This window comes from Gadus chalcogrammus, chromosome 8, assembly GCF_026213295.1.
Source record: "Gadus chalcogrammus isolate NIFS_2021 chromosome 8, NIFS_Gcha_1.0, whole genome shotgun sequence".
NCBI lineage: Eukaryota > Metazoa > Chordata > Actinopteri > Gadiformes > Gadidae > Gadus > Gadus chalcogrammus.
This window is the reverse complement of record NC_079419.1, coordinates 13,431,702-13,450,904: the sequence shown is the minus strand read 5'-3', so window position 1 is coordinate 13,450,904 and position 19,203 is coordinate 13,431,702. Positions and strand designations below refer to the sequence as shown.

General features: G+C 47.2%; 1 protein-coding gene across 1 annotated transcript in view; it reads left to right on the top strand.

Annotated features, from left to right (window-relative positions):
* Positions 1-1,180: 1,180 nt before the first annotated feature.
* carmil3 (capping protein regulator and myosin 1 linker 3) overlaps positions 1,181-19,203 on the top strand; it is a 66,910-nt gene continuing 48,887 nt past the window's right edge. The window contains exons 1-9 of the mRNA XM_056596332.1: positions 1,181-1,222; positions 2,461-2,511; positions 3,219-3,278; positions 3,876-3,997; positions 8,542-8,636; positions 9,453-9,523; positions 9,756-9,829; positions 15,783-15,858; positions 18,747-18,835. Coding sequence (XP_056452307.1) covers positions 1,181-1,222; positions 2,461-2,511; positions 3,219-3,278; positions 3,876-3,997; positions 8,542-8,636; positions 9,453-9,523; positions 9,756-9,829; positions 15,783-15,858; positions 18,747-18,835 — 680 coding nt within the window. The remainder of the gene's footprint in view (positions 1,223-2,460; positions 2,512-3,218; positions 3,279-3,875; positions 3,998-8,541; positions 8,637-9,452; positions 9,524-9,755; positions 9,830-15,782; positions 15,859-18,746; positions 18,836-19,203) is intronic.

The following is a 19,203-nucleotide window of genomic DNA, read 5'->3' as shown; positions in this document are numbered from 1 at the left end:
CTATAAGAGCAGGGGGCTACCTTGTTTGAGAACCAGGAGCCTGCTGGTCTGAGAGCCAGGGGCCTATTTTCAGAGCCAGGGGCCTGTTCTGAGAGCCAAGTGTTTGGTCTGAGAGCCAGGTTCCCTCTGCTTGGAGAACCGGGGGCTCGGTCTGAGAACCAGGGGCCGGTCTGAGAGCCGGGAGCCTGGTTTGAAAGTCAGGGGCCTGGTCTGAGAGCTAGGGGCCTGGTCTGAGAGCAAGGGGCCTGGTCTGAGAGCCAGGGGCCGAATTTCAGAGGCAGGCCCCGGTGCATAAGGTAATCTGGAGGAGCCTGTCTAAGAGCTCTAATACTACAGATATCTATCCATCTATCTATCCTGGTTTTCCCATCACCGTCAATGGTCCTTTCGCTGTCTTCTAGGCTCTTTCTGTCTGGGGTTATCTGTATTTGTTTGTCTGTTTTCTCCTGTCTATTACTCTATTATTGTCTCTCTGTATGTATTTCTTTCTGACTTTCTTTCTGTTTATTTTCCTCTCTCTCTCGAAAACTCTGTGTTCTTCTAAGTGTGTTTCTGTCCATCTGTCTAATTCGCTGTATCTCCATCTCTTTTTCACCATCGCTGTCTATCTCACTCACTCTCAGTTTCTGTAAACATCTCTCTACGTCCCTTTCTATAGTCCTCCATCTCTTCTCTCTTTAGGATTGTTTCTGTACATGTCTACATCGCTAGCTCTGGCAGTTTCTCTCTCTCTCTCTCTCTGTGTAAACAGTTCCCTCTCTATCAGTCTCTCTCTCTCTGTTAAGAGTTTCCCTCTATCAGTCTCTCTCTCTCTCTCTCTCTTTCTCTTTCTCGCTTAACAGTTTCCTACTCTGTCTATATCTCTGTCGCCCACTCTCTCCTCCTCTCTATCTGCCAACATCGCTCTCACTGTCACCCCCTCTCTCACCCTGCCTCTCTTCCTTCCCTCCCTCCCTCCCTTCCTCCCTCCCCCACTCAGCGGGGGTCCATTACCTATTCAGCAGGGCGAGGCCTTGAGGAATTGAAAGCGACAGAGCAGAAAAAGAAGAGAAAGAAAATCTGCGAAGCCAAGGAATGGGACAAGGGAACCAAGAGGGGGAGGGGGTGGTGAGGTGTTAAGGCTGGGAGAGGTGGTGGGGGTGAAGGGGTGAGGAGGTGAGCCAGACAAGCCACCGTCGCCATGGCGCGCAGCAAGGAGGCGGAGAGGAGGGGATTAAGGACGGTGGATGGTAGGAACACAGATTTCCATGGCGATAAGCGAGGTTGTTTGGGACAACAACCGGGAGAGGAGAAAAGAGGCAACAAAATGGCACATCAAATGGACGAGATTGGAGGGGAATCAAAATGTGACGCGCACAAACACACACATTTGCACGCACTCTTCCTCAGACAACTCCCGAGTATACACCTTCCAAACACACAGAGCAGAGAGACACACCCACTCAACCCCCCACACCCCAACAATTTATCAGATGGTTGTTTTGGTTGGCCTTTGTGTGTGTGTGAGGGACAGGACGGAGAGTGTGAGGGAAGGATTAGCCAGAAGAGGAGTAGGAGAAGAAAGGGAGAAGAGATGCACAGTCCCTAGATGACGGATGCTAATTATGGATTTTGAATTATGAATGAGATTAATTATTTGGGCCTACGTTAATGTGGTCACGTTTTCTTAAGACCCCTGTCTTTTTTTTTAAAAATACTTTCTGCCTTTCTTTGTGTCCCTTTCCCTGCGGCTCGCTCTCTCCCTCTCGCCTGCTCTTTCTCTCTATCTCTCTCTCTTTCTATCTATCTCGCTCCTTCTCTCCCCTTGACCCCTTCATCTTCTTTGGATTCAACAGTGGATATTTCTCTACTGTTTACTCGTTGCCTGCCTGCTCGTCGTTTTTTATCTGATCTTGTTCCTCTCTTTAATTCCCCGTATTCCTCCCTCCCTCCCCCCCTCGTCCCCCCTCCCTCCCCCCTCGTCCCCCCTCGTCCCCCATGGCCCCGGCTCTGCAGCGATCAGTCTAGGCTACGCTGTTTAGCAACGAACAGTGGGCTCCATCAGGACAATGTTGTGTGATGGATTGTATTGTCAAGTGGCTAACCGGGAGTCTCGTATGACACACGCACGCTCAATCTTACACACGCTCAGACTACAATAGACAGTAACACACACACACACACACACACACACACACACACACACACACACACACACACACACACACACACACACACACACACACACACACACACACACACACACACACACACACACACACACACGGTCCCCGCCATCGTTAGCATGATAACGTCTGCCGCGCTTAGCGTGAGTGATGAGGCGCTCAAATGAAGAACCGCCATGATTTGTTTCTCTTGATGCGCTGCTTGTGGGTTGTGATGCCCGCCATGCGATTAACATTTAGCACTTCCTGTGTGCTGACAGTCAACTGAATGAGCGTCCTTCCCTCTCCCCTACAGGTGCTGGCCACATGGAGGCTGTATCTCTTCGCTGTCAAAGTTCCCACCAAGGTAAACGCACTCCTCTTATTCCTGTTTCGCCTCCTCTCCCTTTTCCTCTTCTCCTCTTCTTTCTGCTCCTCCTCCTCTCCCTTTTCCTCTTCTCCTCTTCTTTCTGCTCCTCCTCCTCTCCCTTTTCCTCTTCTCCTCTTCTTTCTGCTCCTCCTCCTCTCCCTTTTCCTCTTCTCCTCTTCTTTCTGCTCCTCCTCCTCTCCATTGTCCTCTTCTTCCTCCTGCTCCTCCTCTCCCTTTACCTCTTCTCCTCTTCCTTCTGCTCCTCCTCCTCCTCCCCTGCCCCTCTCATCCTCCTCCTCTCTGGCTGTGGAATCTATTTCATGGTCGGGTCGTGACCCTTCTGCGGTAATTAGAGACATATTGGACCAATCAGAGCCGACACATCGGGCTGACAGCGGGCCAGCCGCGCTAATGATCATTGCAATAATCATAATTATTATTGTAATTGGAAGCGATCATTCTGATAATGGCTTGCCTCCATGTGATGTTTAGAGCAGATTATAGCTCCGGTTGATGGGAGACTGGGATTTAGATGGGTTGGTTGGGGGGGGGGGGGGGGGGGGGGGGGGGGGGGTTGAAACTAGGTAGTTTCGTGGAATGACCTTTTCGTGAGAAGAAAAGGATGGGTTCAAATCTTCTGAGATGGGTTTTTCTCCTCAGCCAGAAATACATTTCATTTTCTTTTCTTTCCTTCTTTCGATCAGGTGGAGGTCACGTTCAATTTCCTGGAGATCCGAGCAATGAACACATTTCCAGAGTTCCAGGTACGAACGACAACAAGCTGTGTAGCAACCTCAGGGTTAACCCGCTGCTCAGGCTCAGTCTCTTATTGGCCACGCAATCCCCTTGACGAGCTGCTAACTCATCTACACTCTGCTCGCTCTACTAAATGCTGACTGTAGTCACTTGAGTTGGTCATTAACCGACTGCTAACTAACTCGTCGACAATCTGCTAAATGCTAACTCCATCCATTCTAAGTTAGAAACATTTGACCTGTGAGTCTTTAAATGGACACTTTTGTCCAAAGTGACTTATTTTTTTAATGCATGTCATTAGCCAACAGGTTGGGGGTTGAGGCGTCTTGCTCAAGGATGCCTACAGGTTGGCTGAGGTTGTCAGGGTTTGACCCCACAACCCATCTGCCGGGAGTCGAACACCATTGCCATTAGACTACCGCCTGTCCTCAACTGGCTCCACTTTATAAACTGATCAATATTTAATCGTGTTTCAATAGCACTCAAAAATGATGGATCAATTAGTGCCTATATTTTCTGTGCTGGCAAAGCACTGTGTATGTTGTTTGATGGTAGACCCGGCTCACCCATGACCCATGCCCTCTGCCCCCCCCCCCCCGGCGCAGGTGGTGATCGACACGGACAAGACCACCTACTCCCTAAGGCTCCAGAGCCAGGAGCAGGTGGACCATGTGGTCGGCCACATCAACTACGCGCTCTCCCGCGTCTTCAACAACTCCATCTACGCGTGAGTCATCTGACCTCAAGGAGTCCTGCTCAGTTAAAGCAGAGCTCCCGGGGGGGGGAAGATGGCACAAAGCCCGGGCCGGAAACCAAGAATGTAAAGGGGCGGGGTTACACCTTGTTTCCTGTTTCCATTTATGGAGATGATGAGGATTTCAGATGAGGATTTTAATAATTGGATTTCAACTATTGGAACTGTAGGTTGATGTGAATAGTTGTTCGGTTGGAGTGAGGTTTGGCAAGCAAGTAGAGTCAGACAGTGACATTGGTGAAGAATAAGAGCAGGGAGGAGGCAGGGTTTGATGCAAAATAATTTGGTTTATTATCTTATTCTTCAGGTCGATTTGATGCATAATTTTGTATCCATTTTACTCATGTTTGTGTGCTGCATAAAAGAACAACAAAAAGATAACAATACAATTAGAAAATGATCAAACACATAAATTAAAGGTACATGTGGCAATCAAAGGAATCTGGCATAAATCAAAGACAATATAATTATTAGATTGACTCACGTTGACTGAAGACACACACAGGATGCAAGAGCGTGCTGGTGGCGAGTAACAAGCAAGAGCCAAAGTGTGCACAAACAATTTAAAGTCTCTGCCCCTCCCCCAACAGGTGAGGTGTGCGTGGTCAGGTGGCAGGTGGCAAAAGTATGTTTCGGACGGGCAGATTCAACACATTCATTGTGTTGAAAGAATAACAATGGAATAGAGAGGGAATTAAATGGAAGGAGTCTTTTCATCTACCGTTACCAGTCCACACAGTTTTGTTTTAAAAAGCTTTACAGACCCTTTTTCAAAGAACGTTGGTGTCTGGACAGGATCTTGTCTTCTTGCCCCCCCTCCTGGGAAAAGTTTGACTACTGCTGGCCAAGTTTTTGTTGGCTGACAAATGATCTGCTAATAAATTCCCGCCTCCACCAACACAATGGTCTGAAACAATTATGAAGCAAAACAAAGTGAGACGCTCCATTCACCCAGTTTTGAGCTAGCCGTTTTTTGTAAGACTAAAGCGTAAGAAACTCGCCCCTTCTCATGCCTTCAACAACTCTGTTTAGGCGTAAGAAACACTCCCTCAGCCTCCCTCTCTTAATGATGTACTCTTTCAACACCTCTGTAAACGTGTGCGCTTTTTCTGCGAGGCAAGCAACCATCTTTCTTCTCCATAAAGATAAAATGTTCTTCATTAATCCCAGATGGGAAATGCAGTGGTCACAGGTGCACAAATACAGAACCGTAATGAGGTTTCTATGTTATAATGTAATGAAGAACAACAGAAAACACAGAAACCTATGATTATTCTCTGTACACGAGCAGTAGATGTAAAATGTAAATGCAGAAGGATAAAAAAAAATAATAACATGGCAAAGCGGGAAGTTACACTACATGTGAAAGTGCATTGTGCGTTTAAATGTCAACATGAGGACTCCGATCCAGAGTGTGAACCGCCCAGCGGGGTGCCTCGCCAGCCCAGAGTGAGGGGGGAACACACCCAGGAGGAGGCTTCTGATGAGCCCCGACCGCTCAATGTCCTTCCCAACAAACCGTTGGCTCGTCCTCCCCGTTCTCTCCCTCTCTCCTCTCTTGTCCGTGGGAAATCGACTCCCCTCCCTTCCTTGGCGTTTGGTTTTTGTCTGGGTGATGCAGTGCCTCTCGGCCTGAGATTACGTCAATATTGACTTTGTGCCTGGTGAGAATTTACCTTGTTCGGGATTGAAGGAGACAGTGATTATTTTGTTGTTGTTGTGCCGTGTGCCTCAATGTACCTCGACCTACGACGCGCGGTCGATACCTTCTTTATAATAGTTTCTTTACAAGTGGAAGATGTGGTGAACTTGAGCGCTCAGACAAAAGCCAGCTGATGAAAACACTAGTGTTAAAAGTTGTTGTTCTCTCAGACTTTAAGTGTGGGAGAACAAGCGTGGAACGTGAAGAAAATGAGCGAAGCACATTGAGTGCAAGTTGTCACTCCAAAACTTGGTGGTAGTGCGTCAAGTGAGATTGACTCTCTTCTTTCCTTCCTGTTTAATCTCTCAGTATAGTCTTTCTTTCTTTCTTTCTTTCTTTCTTTCTTTCTTTCTTTCTTTCTTTCTTTCTTTCTTTCTTTCTTTCTTTCTTTCTTTCTTTCCTTCCTTCCTTCCTTCCTTCCTTCCTTCCTTCCTTCCTTCCTTCCTTCCTTCCTTCCTTCCTTCCTTCCTTCCTTCCTTCCTTCTTCCTTCCTTCCTTCCTTCCTTCCTTCCTTCCTTCCTTCCTTCCTTCCTTCCTTCCTTCCTTCCTTCCTTCCTTCCTTCCTTCCTTCCTTCCTTCCTTCCTTCCTTCCTCTGGTCTTCCTCTCTTTGTACCTCCCCCCCTCCTTTGGCCTGCCTCTTTCTCGTTGGTGGGGGCAGCCACTGGATGAGCCGTGGCCCGTTGTCTATTGACCTGTGCGCTGCTCTCTCCTCGGCCCTTCATCTCCCAGCGCGCCTCCTCTCTCCATTAAGGCCTGATTGCTTTCAGCCAGAACGATTAAACAGAACGGATAGACGGAAGAGGGGGGGAGGGGGGGGGGGGGAACACATGCGGTATTGAAGATGGTGAGGGGTGAATCAGCAGGGGAGGGGTTAGATGATGATGTAACATGTCGGTGAGGTTCTCAAGCCATACAGTACCATGTAATGGTGAGAAGGAGGGGAGAGGGGGAGGGTTCAAATCAAAAGGGGGGGGGGGGGGGGGGGGGGGCTGCTGAGAAGATTGGATACCTTGTGAGTGATTGGGTTGGGGGGGAGGAGGAGGAGGAGGATTCCGGGAGATTAGATACCATGTTAGTAATTTGTGGAAGTGTAAACAGTACGGGCGGAGAACACTGTGGGAGAAGGAGGACGAAACAGGAAAGGGGGGATACCTTGTTAGTTACAGTAGACGGGAGGTGAGATAGACATGGAGATAGGCACCAGCCCTTGGGACAGGATGAGGGGGGCAGATAAGGCGGGGGGTGTGGGGGATTAAGGGCAGGGATACGGTGAGGTGTTTTTCATTGATCTGCCAAATAGGATTAAGTAGGTCTGTGTTGCCCGGGGAATGACGTGGAAAGCAGAAGGGATAAACCCAACATATGTAGGAACGGGTCCATGCGGTTGCGGCTGCTCTTTTGAAGAGGAATTAATCCATTACATATAACTCGTTCAATTGATTTATGACATGGCTTTGATAAATATTAAATTCTGATTGGTCAATCACGGCATTCAACTCCCTGTTATTTCTGGATAGCAGACAACTGCTTAGGGTGCTATATCCAACTGTTGACTATTTTAAATGCGGAGGGAATCAATTCATTTTTAAATCAATAAAATAACTTTTTGGTTTATATAGGTTGCATCAAGTTGTTGATTTCTTTAGTAAGTAGCAATCATAAGCAGGTATTGGTAACTCTTGTCAGGGTTTATTTTACAAAATACATGCTTGCTTTACATTAGGACTTGAAAACTAGAATCTGGTTTGTTCCAAGATATATATCTTTCATATTGTATTTTCCTTTTTCTTTTTTAATAACAGCACACCTCTGCCTTTAACAACTCCAAATCAATGCGCTACAAACATTATAAACAACGGTCATATAGAACTATAGACCATTGCAGAATAATATGTAAATTTCAGCTCATTGAGCCGATAAAAAAACAACAACAATAACCTTCTAGATGAAAGTAGCAAAGATCTACTCATTGATGGTGACTGTGGTATAAGCAGAGTAAACCATCTCTCCTTGGCCACCTTACCTCCCCCGGGGTTCATCATTTACAGTAATGGGACAGCCTGTTCATGGTGTTCCCACCTCCATCTGATGACTCAAGTCATCAGTTATTTTCATAACCATTCAGTGGAACAATACTGGACGTAGACTGCTCCTAATAGCATCTTGGTTGTTGTCTTAATACACTGTAAGCTGATAGTAAGAAAATTTAATTTGTAACGGAAAGATAAAGTTAGAGAGAGAGCGAGACTCAAACATACCAGTGGTCGCTGCAGTTGTTTGTGCGGTTAGCTCCCTAGTGTGTTCATGCACTGTGCTCATCTTGAGCTCAAGTTATAACTGAAGGAAAATGGATTGAGGCATAGACAAAGATTAATATATGGATTAATGTTTAATAAAGAATGAGAAAGAGATATATGTCAGATCAAGATATGGGAGGAGATATTATTGATATGGGATAAAAGATGCATATCTATTAAATTTTACTTAAAAACAAGCCGCATATGCTATTCCAATATAATATCCCTTTGAGTTGTTCTTTTTATGAATCAGACTTTTTGGTTCGTCATTTCAACTTGACATGCTGGTCCTCCTCGCCTGCTTGTTCAAGAGCAACTAAGGGCAAAGGAAATCGAATTTTTCCCATTTTGGATTTTGATCTAAATGAGATCTGGCTGTGTCTTTCCTCCCTTAATTCAAAGGATTCTTTCAGGTGACGCAAGTGGAGAAGGCTGACTCTTTCTCTTTCTCTTTCTCTTTTTCTCTCTTTCTCTTTCTCTTTCTCTCGCTCTCGCTCTCGCTCTCTCTCTCTCTCAGGCCTCCTATATGTCGAGCAGAGGGGGAGGTGGCAGACGGCGTTCACAAGTTTTCGCCTACTTCTGATTCATCGCTAGAGGCCCAAAAAACCTGTGGTGAGCTGCCCTGTTCAACGCCACGCTCACGCACACACACAGAGCTATGTTTTGCCCAGAGTGACTCACTGTGAATACAGATGCAGGTGAAAAGCCAGCTTCTGTGGTAGTTGGGTCAGCCAGCTCCATGGTTGCCTACAGGTAGCCTGCTGGCATCGGGGATCAAACCCGGAACCTTTACCTACTGGGAATCAAACACCCAAGTCGGTATGCTATCCCTACTGCATACGAAACATAAACTATACCTTAACAGAACTTCTTACTCTGTCAAGTTCCTCTGGAGGGCAGATCTGAACTAGGACGGTGGGGATCCAGATTGTTGTCAGATTTCCTCTCTGATCTGTTGGTTATTCCGTTATTCAACCAGTTCTTTCACGGTCAACACTTTGATCTCACCTGGATAGTGTACAGAGAATCTTCCGCTCATACGGTTCCTTTTGAACTTTGGCCCATTTTTCATTCCCCTGTTCTCCCCATCTCATCCCTTCATCGTCTCCTCCTGCTCGTATCCCCCTTCTTGTCGTCCCCTGCTGTCCTCTCATTTGTTCTCCATCACTGCTCATTTTATCCCCCACCGTCCTCCCTGTTTTGTCTCATGCTCCTCCCCTTCTCCTCCTTTACTCTGTCCTCCTCCTCTCCTCCCTCTCCTCCTCCCCTCCCTCTCTCCCTTCCTCCTCCTCCTACCCTCTTCCTCTACCCGCTTCTTCTCCTCTTCCCCTTGCCTCTCCTCCTCTTCCTCCCCCTGACATTCCTCTGCGTCCCTCCTCCTCCTCTTCCCCCCCTCCTCCTCCTCCCCCTCCCCTCCTCCTCCCCCAGGGGGTTTCTCTGAGACCTACGCGGCGCTGTGTGACTACAACGGGATCGGCTGCAAGGAGGAGGTGCAGTGGGTGAGCCACGCATCCCACAACGCCTCCTTACTCCTCTAATCTAGAAGACGCCTCATTTAGGGGTTTTATCAAGGGTGTGGTTGGAGCACAGCCCTTTTACCCTGATCAATCAGCCTTTTGATCTGTGTTGTGATTCTCATCTGTCCGCCCTATGTATCTTAAGTGCTTCTTTAATATATTCCGTGCTCCCTCTGCGCTCACTGTGTGTTTGTCTGTTTATTCCTCCACCCAGGATGTCGACACAATCTACCACTCTCAGGACAACCGAGAGTTCAACCTGTTGGATTTCAGCCACCTCGACAGCCGGTAACTCTTTCATGCAGACTCACACGTGCTTTGTTTTCAATTTGCCATTTTGATGTCATTGATGACGGTTTCTGATACACGGAAATGGGCTTATAAAACGTTCAACTGCCCCGGAAACGAGAAAGAAATGCGGGGAAATCATTATGTTTTTTGTTTTTTTACCTCGACATGCCATTCTCTTTCCACAATGATTTGCTAACTTTATCCATCCCTCACAGTTAGTTCCTATTAGCAGCTAGCAGGAGCCTGCTAGCGGAGCTAATTGAGCTATAAAGCATCACTGTCCTTGTCGCTAATCAACGCTACAACAAAACTGTGTCTGGGTTAACATCGTTAGCCAAATAAACGACTTGACGCGAATCCCGGTGTCAATGGACAAGGCAGACCTTTTGAAAACACATAAAGGAATAAATGAATTTGTAAACAGCACTGAGGCAGAGCTGACCTTCTGTATTTTTATCCCGGGAGAAAGGTAATTGGCCTATCAGTTTTTCATCATTTTAAAATATGGTGTTGTGTATTTGATCAGTATTTGATCCTGAAAGTAATAACTCCGACACCAGTGCCAAACTTTTCAAGTGTTACAAAGACGGAAAAATAAATGTCACTCACCGGTGCCATCGGAGGACATTTGAATCTGTCGGTTCATGTTGGAGGCCCTGCACAAATTCAGATTATTATCTACGCTAACATTAAGGCCCCTGTCGGGATCAATTTCCACTGATGCAATACAACCCATAAAACCCCCATTGTCTGCTCTCGGATGACCTATTATGAATACAACACTATCATTAACTATGAAATATATGACAAATATTATAAAATGTACAATTATTAAAAAAATGCTAAGATTCATAACCTATATTAATAAACTGATTCGTCTTCCTACCTCTACTATCATTCATGACAACGTGAGCGTCTTCATGCTCACTGCTTTAGGCCTCTGTGAAGGCCGGGGACTCGGGTAGTTCTCCCCCCAGCGTCCTCTGAACTGATGCTGACAGCCAGTCCCGGCTGATACGGCCTGTCAGCTGTCAGTCGTCTTTATCCCACGCTTTCATGCTCACTTTCCTTTCTCCTGGTGGATTTCCCACACTGTTACATAACCACACACACAGACGCACACACTTGTGCAAACACACACAGGGTACCTTTTTACCTACATACTTATCCATCTCCTCAATTCTCATTTGTGTTACTGTCTCCGTTTCCTCCCCCATATGCTCAATGCCTGTGCCTCCACCCTTCTCTGTCGTATTAGTGTCTAGTCAGGGCTTTGTTTACACATGAGCAGGCTTGTCTCCGCCCCATCAGAGGAGGCAGAAACTCAGCTCCATGTCCCCATAGCGGCTCCACACCCGATTCTCCACTTGGCTGCCGGCGGAGCCTTTCATAGAAACGTCCCGCTGCACTTCCTCTGTCGCCCGAGGTTGCACCAGGAAGTGGGGGTGTGTTCTATTGTCTCTGCGTCAGGGGAGGCAGAGTCTAGACATGTTGGGGTGGGAGGTTTGAGATGAGCATACTTTTTGTTTTTGGAGTGTTGGAAGTTCAGCTGAGTGGAACTGTGGTTACATTGATTCCAGCGTTCACGCAACATGAACAGCTTCGGGGTTTGAACCCTCACCCTGGCAGCGGCGAGTCAATCTCCCTAGCCACTAACCTGTCGGTGCTTGAAAGTTGTGGTGTTTGATCCCCCCCATGGTTTAAGAAGGTGCCCTGACCCTAATGGGCTCCTTAATAAGCCTTATCTGCTCATTAATCATGTTATTATAATCGCTTTGAGCAATTTGCTTCATAATGGCTATGTAGGAGTGGGCCAGCGTACTCCCCTTGTCCTTAAAGTGCAGGCCTTACAAGGCCTTCTCTTCATACCCCTGTTCTTTCGTTCCTAGCGCAGCGTTTGCCCCGCGGCTACAAACCGCAATGTCAGCTCTTATCCGTTGCCGTGACGACCTCAGCCGGATCAACGCACCATTTTGTTTTCTTGATGCATGCGCACATTCAGCCCTGGCTCACCTGCCTAGCATGCGTGCACACACACACACACACAACCGGGCAGGCACGCACGCACACGCGCACGCATGCGCGCGCGGCTGACCTTTACCGACTAAGGCCTGACATTTGGGTCTTTTTGAATATTATCGGAACCTGACGGAAATGTCACGTTTGGATGAATACATCACTTCATATTTTCTTGCGGGCTAAACAGACCATAATATTGGTATGGATTAGACATTATTGATTTTGTTTTCTGATTGACTTGCTGCCAGCATGGTTAAATACTTAAAAGCATCTATTTCTGTATCGGTGTTCAAAAGGCTGCCGAAGCAGATTTTATGTGGATATATATATATATATATATATATCAGGGGGAACAAAGATGTGTTTGTTGTTCTGCTCTTCACCTCATCCACCTGCCAGCTAAAAGTCCCGGGATGTCAAAACAAACGCACCTATTCGGGAGCTTTAGTGTCAACAAAATGTTTTGACGAGATGAATGGAAGAGGAGAAGGGTTTTAATTACACGTTGTGTTCTTAAGATGAGGGGGAGGAGGGATGGAGGAAGGCGCCGCAGGGAACCGTGTTGTAGACGGAGCGTTGGCCTCCGTGTGAACCACCAGCGCCCGGGAGCCCGCGCCGCTGACGAGCCTCCCCACACCTCTGCCTCCACTCAGCCGTTCCTTACGTTGCCAGCCTCTCTGTGCCTCTCTCGCTTTGTCTCTTTCTCTCGTTCCCTGTCACTCACACTCTCTCGTTCCGGTGCTTTCTTTGGCTCTGTGTGTATGTCTCTGGCTCTCTGTCGTTCTCACTCTTGCTCGTTCTCTCTCTCGCTCTCTGTCTGTCTCTGTCTCTCTCTCTGTCAATCTTTGTGATTATCCCTGTGCATCTCTCTTTCTGTCTTCTCCTCTTTTTCTCTTTCTGTTTCTCCCCGTCTGTATGCCTGTCTCTCTTCTAATTTCTGTTTATCTTGGTCTTCACTTCTGTCTTCTATTGGTCTTCCTCTTTCCTTTTGTTTCTCTCTGTGACCCTCTCTCTTGCTCTTTCAGTCTCATGTAGCCACTAGCATCATCATCACTGTTCTTCCTTGTATTTTGGGTTTTATTTATTCTTGACTCCGACTGCTGCAGTTGATCTCTCCTGTGTGATCACACCCCCCCCCCCCCTCCCCCTCCAAACCGGTCCCTTACCCTGACGACCCACTTTCCTCTTCCGTCTCTGATGTGCCCAAATGGCCCCCGCTGTGTGTGTGTGTGTGTGTGTGTGTGTGTGTGTGTGTGTGTGTGTGTGTGTGTGTGTGTGTGTGTGTGTGTGTGTGTGTGTGTGTGTGTGTGTGTGTGTGTGTGTGTGTGTGTGTGTGTGTGTGTGTGTGTGTGTCCCTCCCTCCCTCCCTCCCTCCCTCCCTGTCCCGAGCAGCAGAGTAAGTAAGCCTGTGATTTTGTGTGTGTGTGTGTGTCCCTAGCAGCAGAGTGAGTAAGCCTGTGTGTTTGTGTGTGTGTTACTTGTTGTTTCCGGTGTGTGGGGAGAGGAGTAGGTTTGGGAGAAGTAGCGTTATGCTTGAGTGTTTTTTAGCTTTAAGAACTCTGCAGACAGCTGGTTTACACACAAACAGACACATACAAAAACGCACGCACACACACAGTGCCTGCCTCTTCTTTAGACGTCCCCGGTGTGGCTGCCTGCCTCTTCTTTAGACGTCCCCGGTGTGGCTGCCTGCCTCTTTTGGTATTGGCGACACATCTTCCATTACCCCCTCCCCCCTCGGCCCCCTCCACCTGAGTCACGCTCCAGACGTCAGGTGGTCTCTGGATATTTAAAGGACCTGTCACTGGGTCGACTCCTTTGAGGGGGCTGGAAAAGGGTTGGTGTGTTTTCACTGGGACCAGATGCTTCCAATGGAAGTGTGTGCGTTTGTCTGTCTCCCTTGTCACATGCTCACTCGCTCACTCTCTCACTCGCACACACGCGTGCCCCATTGCCAGAGGTCAAATGCATGATCTGCTGTCGAAACCCAAACCTTGTTGATGATGAATGCATCATGACAAGTGCAAAGAGCCACTCTAGCGCACACACAGACACGCACGCACACCATGCGTTTGGGAAGGAGTGCTGTGGTTGTTCTGGCTTAAAGGAATGGGGCCTGCAGCCATCTTACTCTGAGATTTAAAGTCCTGCCCTCTTTGTGTAAAGCACAGACAGACAGACAGACAGACAGACAGACAGACAGACAGACAGACAGACAGACAGACAGACAGACAGACAGACAGACAGACAGACAGACAGACAGACAGACAGACAGACAGACAGACAGACAGACAGACAGACAGACAGACAGACAGACAGACAGACAGACAGACAGACAGACAGACAGACAGACAGACAGACAGACAGACAGACAGACAGACAGACAGACAGACAGACAGACAGACAGACAGACAGACAGACAGACAGACAGACAGACAGACAGGCATCCCTTCTTTTTCCTCTTTCCATTCCTCGCCTGACTTTATCTCTGTACTCTTGTGAACCTCCCCTTCGTCCGTCCCCCGGCTTGCTCTCCGCCCCCCTCTTCCTCTTCCTCTTCCTCTTCCACTTGTCAAGTGGTGTATGGAAGTGTTTCAGGTGGACAATTGAGACGCATAGCACACGTACGCGCACGCACGCGCGTATACATTCACACACACGCGTATACATTCACACACACGCGTATACATTCACACACACGCGTATACATTCACACACACGCGTATACATTCACACACACGCGTATACATTCACACACACGCGTATACATTCACACACACGCGTATACATTCACACACACGCGTATACATTCACACACGCGCGTATACATTCACACACACTCTGTCATTTTATGTATCCTTCCATCTCCTCCCTCCCTCCTATCCCTCCATTTTCCTTCCATCTCGTCCGTTGTTTTACTTCTCTCTTCCTAAGCTCTTCCTCTATTCTCTCCTTTCCTCTTGCCCTGTCTCACTCTCTCCCGCTCAATATTCTCTCTCATCTTCTCCTCGCTTTCTAGTCTCTGGTTCCTCCCTCACAACTTTCCACTCCATTTTCATTTGTCTCTCTCCCTCACAGACAACAACACGCGCACAAACAATTATGCACAGGCAGTGGGCCAGTTGGCGTGCGTGTGCGTGTGTGTGTTTACACCAGGGGTCCGTACTCAGAATCTCAACGTGTTCGTATTGGGTAAACAACGACCCCATCCATCGACCGCCCTCTCCATCTCTGTCCTGCCTCTCTCCCTCCTTTTTCCCTCTTGATGAACCCACCCCTCCATCCCCTTGCCCCCAACCCTCTCTCCCCTCCACCCCCTACTCTCCCTCCCACTCCTTAACCTACACCCCCCATCTTCCATTCCATCCCTCCTTTCCACCCTCTGCTCCCTCCCATCTCTACCCGTTTCTCCGCCATCTCCCCCCTCCAATCTCTCGCCCTCCATCTTCTCCTTCCGCCCCGTCTCCGTCCTCTCCCTATCTTCCCTCCATCCCTCCTCTATCTCCTTCCTCCACCACGTTCTCCCCCCTCTTTCTCCCCCACCATCTTCCCCCTGCAGCAAATCCCTCAACCTCCCCGCTCCCCCCGCTCCCCATCTCCGCCCTCTGCCCAGCCCCCAGCAGGGAGCCACATCAGTCACATGATCAGAAGGGTGTCCCGGTGCGCTGTGCTCCCATCCCCCCCTCTGTCAGGATGATGAACTGCCGTTGGCCGGGGGAGGGGCTAGGGAGAAAGAAGTTTCGCCGTAATGTAAATTTATGGATCAATGACATCGAAATGGCCTGCAGCAGATGAGCTCTGCTAATTCAAGGGTTTTCCTTTATCTAACTGTGTGTGTGTGTGTGTGTGTGTGTGTGTGTGTGTGTGTGTGTGTGTGTGTGTGTGTGTGTGTGTGTGTGTGTGTGTGTGTGTGTGTGTGTGTGTGTTCCAGGGACTTGGCGGTGATTGTGGCGTCCATGGCGTACAACACGTGGTTCACCAAACTCCACTGCAAGGACATGCGCCTGGTAACCATCTCTATAGTAACCGTATCCATCCCCTGGTAACCATCTCTATAGTAACCGTATCCATCCCCTGGTAACCATCTCTATAGTAACCATCTCTAAAGTGATTGCCCCTAGTAACTATATTGATACAAACCATACCCATCCTCTAGTAATCATCTATATTGTAACGAGACTCCAATAACCATCTCTATGCAAACCAACCCATTCCCTAGTAACCTTATCGATAGTAACTGTAACCATCTATATTGTAACTAGCCTCTAGTACCCATCTCTGTAGTATCCATAACTATTCCCCTAGTAAGTATCTCCATCCCATAGGTACTATCGCTATAGATGGTTACAAATGTCACCTTCTTTAATCTGCTATATCGAGTTCCTCGTAACACTATCTCCAGTGCCTCGGAGAAGCTCTCTAGTGTGCTATATTAATTTTTGGGAAACGACAGCAGTGGCAGTGGGCGGACGTAGCTTCATCATAATCATACAGCGCATGCATAATAGATGCAAAGGAGGAGAAGACGAAAAGTCTCCTGTAACTCTAGACGCTGTATAATTATTATTATTATTATTATTATTATTATTATTATTATTATTATTATTATTATTATTATTATCACAAGGCAGGAACTACAAAGATAAAGCCGCACACTAGCATCAACATGTGCCGTATCTCTTCAGACGTACCAGAGTGCCATTGAAGTTCCCTGACCAAAGTTTTCCGCTGATAACCCTGATTTGTTATTCTTTGGATTCTTCTCCGTCTCCTCGCACTCTAAGCGTGTCGGCCAGATTAAAATCCTGTTCTTTGGTTGTAGCCGCGGCCGTGATTTTGGCTGATTTCATGAAATATTCATACGAGAAACAACAGCCACCCCAAGAATGCGTTGAGAGTCTTTCCATGAATCAAACGGAATGGATCCGGACTCGCCAGCCGGTTGGGCGTCAGGCTGTTGTCTTTCTACTGGCGTTATTAGAACCCGTCTGAGACCACGTGTTTATCTCTGTACCAGAGGAGCCCAGAGCTCTTGCTTCAGCGTTAGAGAGCAGCTCGTGTTGCTGCGGAAAACTGCTTGAAAAGCCCCAAAAATGTGTAACTTTGTAGAAGGATAAGACTATTATTACATTACGTAAGCCCCATTTTGCTGTGATCAGACAGAGGGAGGCCCCCCAAGAGACCAGGGTTGTTTTCAGGAAAAATCAAACCTTAAAAACATTTTTTTTGTGATGTAACTTCCCAGCCAAAACATTGTTTAGATTTATTCCTGCAGATAAAAAACATATTCACTACATAACTACTTACTGACGATGACAATGGTAAAAGTTCTGGCCAGCTAGTCGCCCTAGCTTCACCACTGTTGACATATGACTCGCCACTGCTGCTGTTCTCAGGGTGCCAGCCGTAAAGTGCTTTGGATAAAATATAAGCAAATGGTAATAGTGACTTCATTTACATTCGTAGTGATTCCTTAAGCACACTTTTTATCCAAAATGAGTTTCTTCCAAGTGAGGCTAAGAGCAATCAAAAGCAAGCAATCAAATTCGGAGGAGCTACAGAAAGAAAGGTTATAGTGCTGCGTTACCCAGTTTTAATGACGACTGGAGCGCGTACAGAGCAGCATAGAAATCTGAAATACAAGGTGTCATGGTTCCTTTATTCAGTGCTTACTCTTCCTAACTTGACAGATAATACACTAGGGATCAGCGATCCTCAATTCAGTCAAATACATTTTTAATTGACCCCGATTTCAAATTAAATCACATAAAAAATCAAGTAAAATATTCTGTAGTTATTATTTGTGAGTTAAGACAGAGAGTAGAGAAGAGTGGAAGAGTTTGTTTTTTTCCCTGGTTTTCTCCGGTACTTACAAGTGTTGCATTTCACGCAGCTTTGATTGATAAGCAAGATGAATTCTCAGAACCAATCAGGGAAGAGATGACCTGATTGGACAGAAATAACTTGAGAGCTCTCTAAAATCTAAAATGGCTGATACAGAGATGGGCTAAGTCAACATCACACAACTATCCTCACATCACATTTCTGTCATTAATGGTGGATGAACGCCAAGGCCATTTCCCCTCAAATACTTTTTACATTCCATCTTTTAAACGGACACTGTGTAAAAATTACTCGAATCTAGTGGTACAATTGTATATTGCATTCAAACTTATAGTGTTCGCTTGTTCAAAAACTACGGTGGGCAGTATGTGCCAAGAAGCTGTGTCATGACATCCAATACTACCTCATCGAGTCATTCGAGTGATGATGAGGTTCGTTTTTTCAAACAAATTTCAAACTGCATTTAATCATTAGTGTAAGCTAATGATGTATGAGTAATTATTCCTCGAGCAAGATAGTGAATTATTTCAGTCATCATTCACGCTGGCTCAGAGTGAAAACGCGTTTGCATTTCCTGTAGTACGTAGTGCCTTTTGTCCCTGTCGGCAGTTCATAGACCGGAAGAACATGGAAGCCTCCATGAAGCTTACCCATCCTATGTAACTACATATTAATTATTCTTCACTCAGGAGGATAAGTGACATTTTTGGCAGAGATAATTTTACACCAATGAGGACTTATTTATGAATGAATACGTTGATTTGAGGTAATAAATGACTTAAAGTATTACAGTGTCGCTTTAAGTTTCTGTTCCTTCGATCCAACGGTTTGGAGTCGATCCCAATGAAGACATTTTTTAAGAATCGATTCTTGAGGAAAATTCGAGACCTGGGGAAATGGAAGGGAGTCACTCCATCCCTGTGACGAGCTGCTTTAACCACCTGGAGCTATGCAGTCAGCCAGGGGCCTGGCTGGGGGGCGCTGGCGGGAGAGAGGGGCACGGCGGACCTCTGCCCCTGAATCAGCCTCTCTTCCTGGGTGTGTTCGTCAGGGCTCGGAGGTGGTGGACCAGGTGCTCCACACCGTCAGCAAGTCCAACAGCCTGGAGGAGCTGACGCTGGAGAACGCCGGCCTCAAGTCGTGAGTCTAGCTCTCTTTGTCTCTATTTATCTTCTTTGTCTCTGTCTCGCTGTCTGTCTCCCTCTGGCTCTCTCTTCCATCCCACCCAAAATGTGCATCTTCTTACTCTTCATCCTTCTCTCTCTGGTTCTTTGCATGCTCCCCTCTGCCAAAAGTCTGCTGTCCTCCTCCTCTTGTTTCCCTCCTCCTTTCCTTCTCACACATCTTCCTTCCTTGCTCCTCCTCTAACTTTACGCCCACGTTCCTTGTCATACCAAACAAGCACGCACAAGGCCCACGCCTCCTTTGCTTCTTTTTGCTACTTTTGTCCCTTCCGCTTCTGCCTGTTGGTGCTTGTATACCCTCCTGCCCCCCTTTTGTGGAACCAA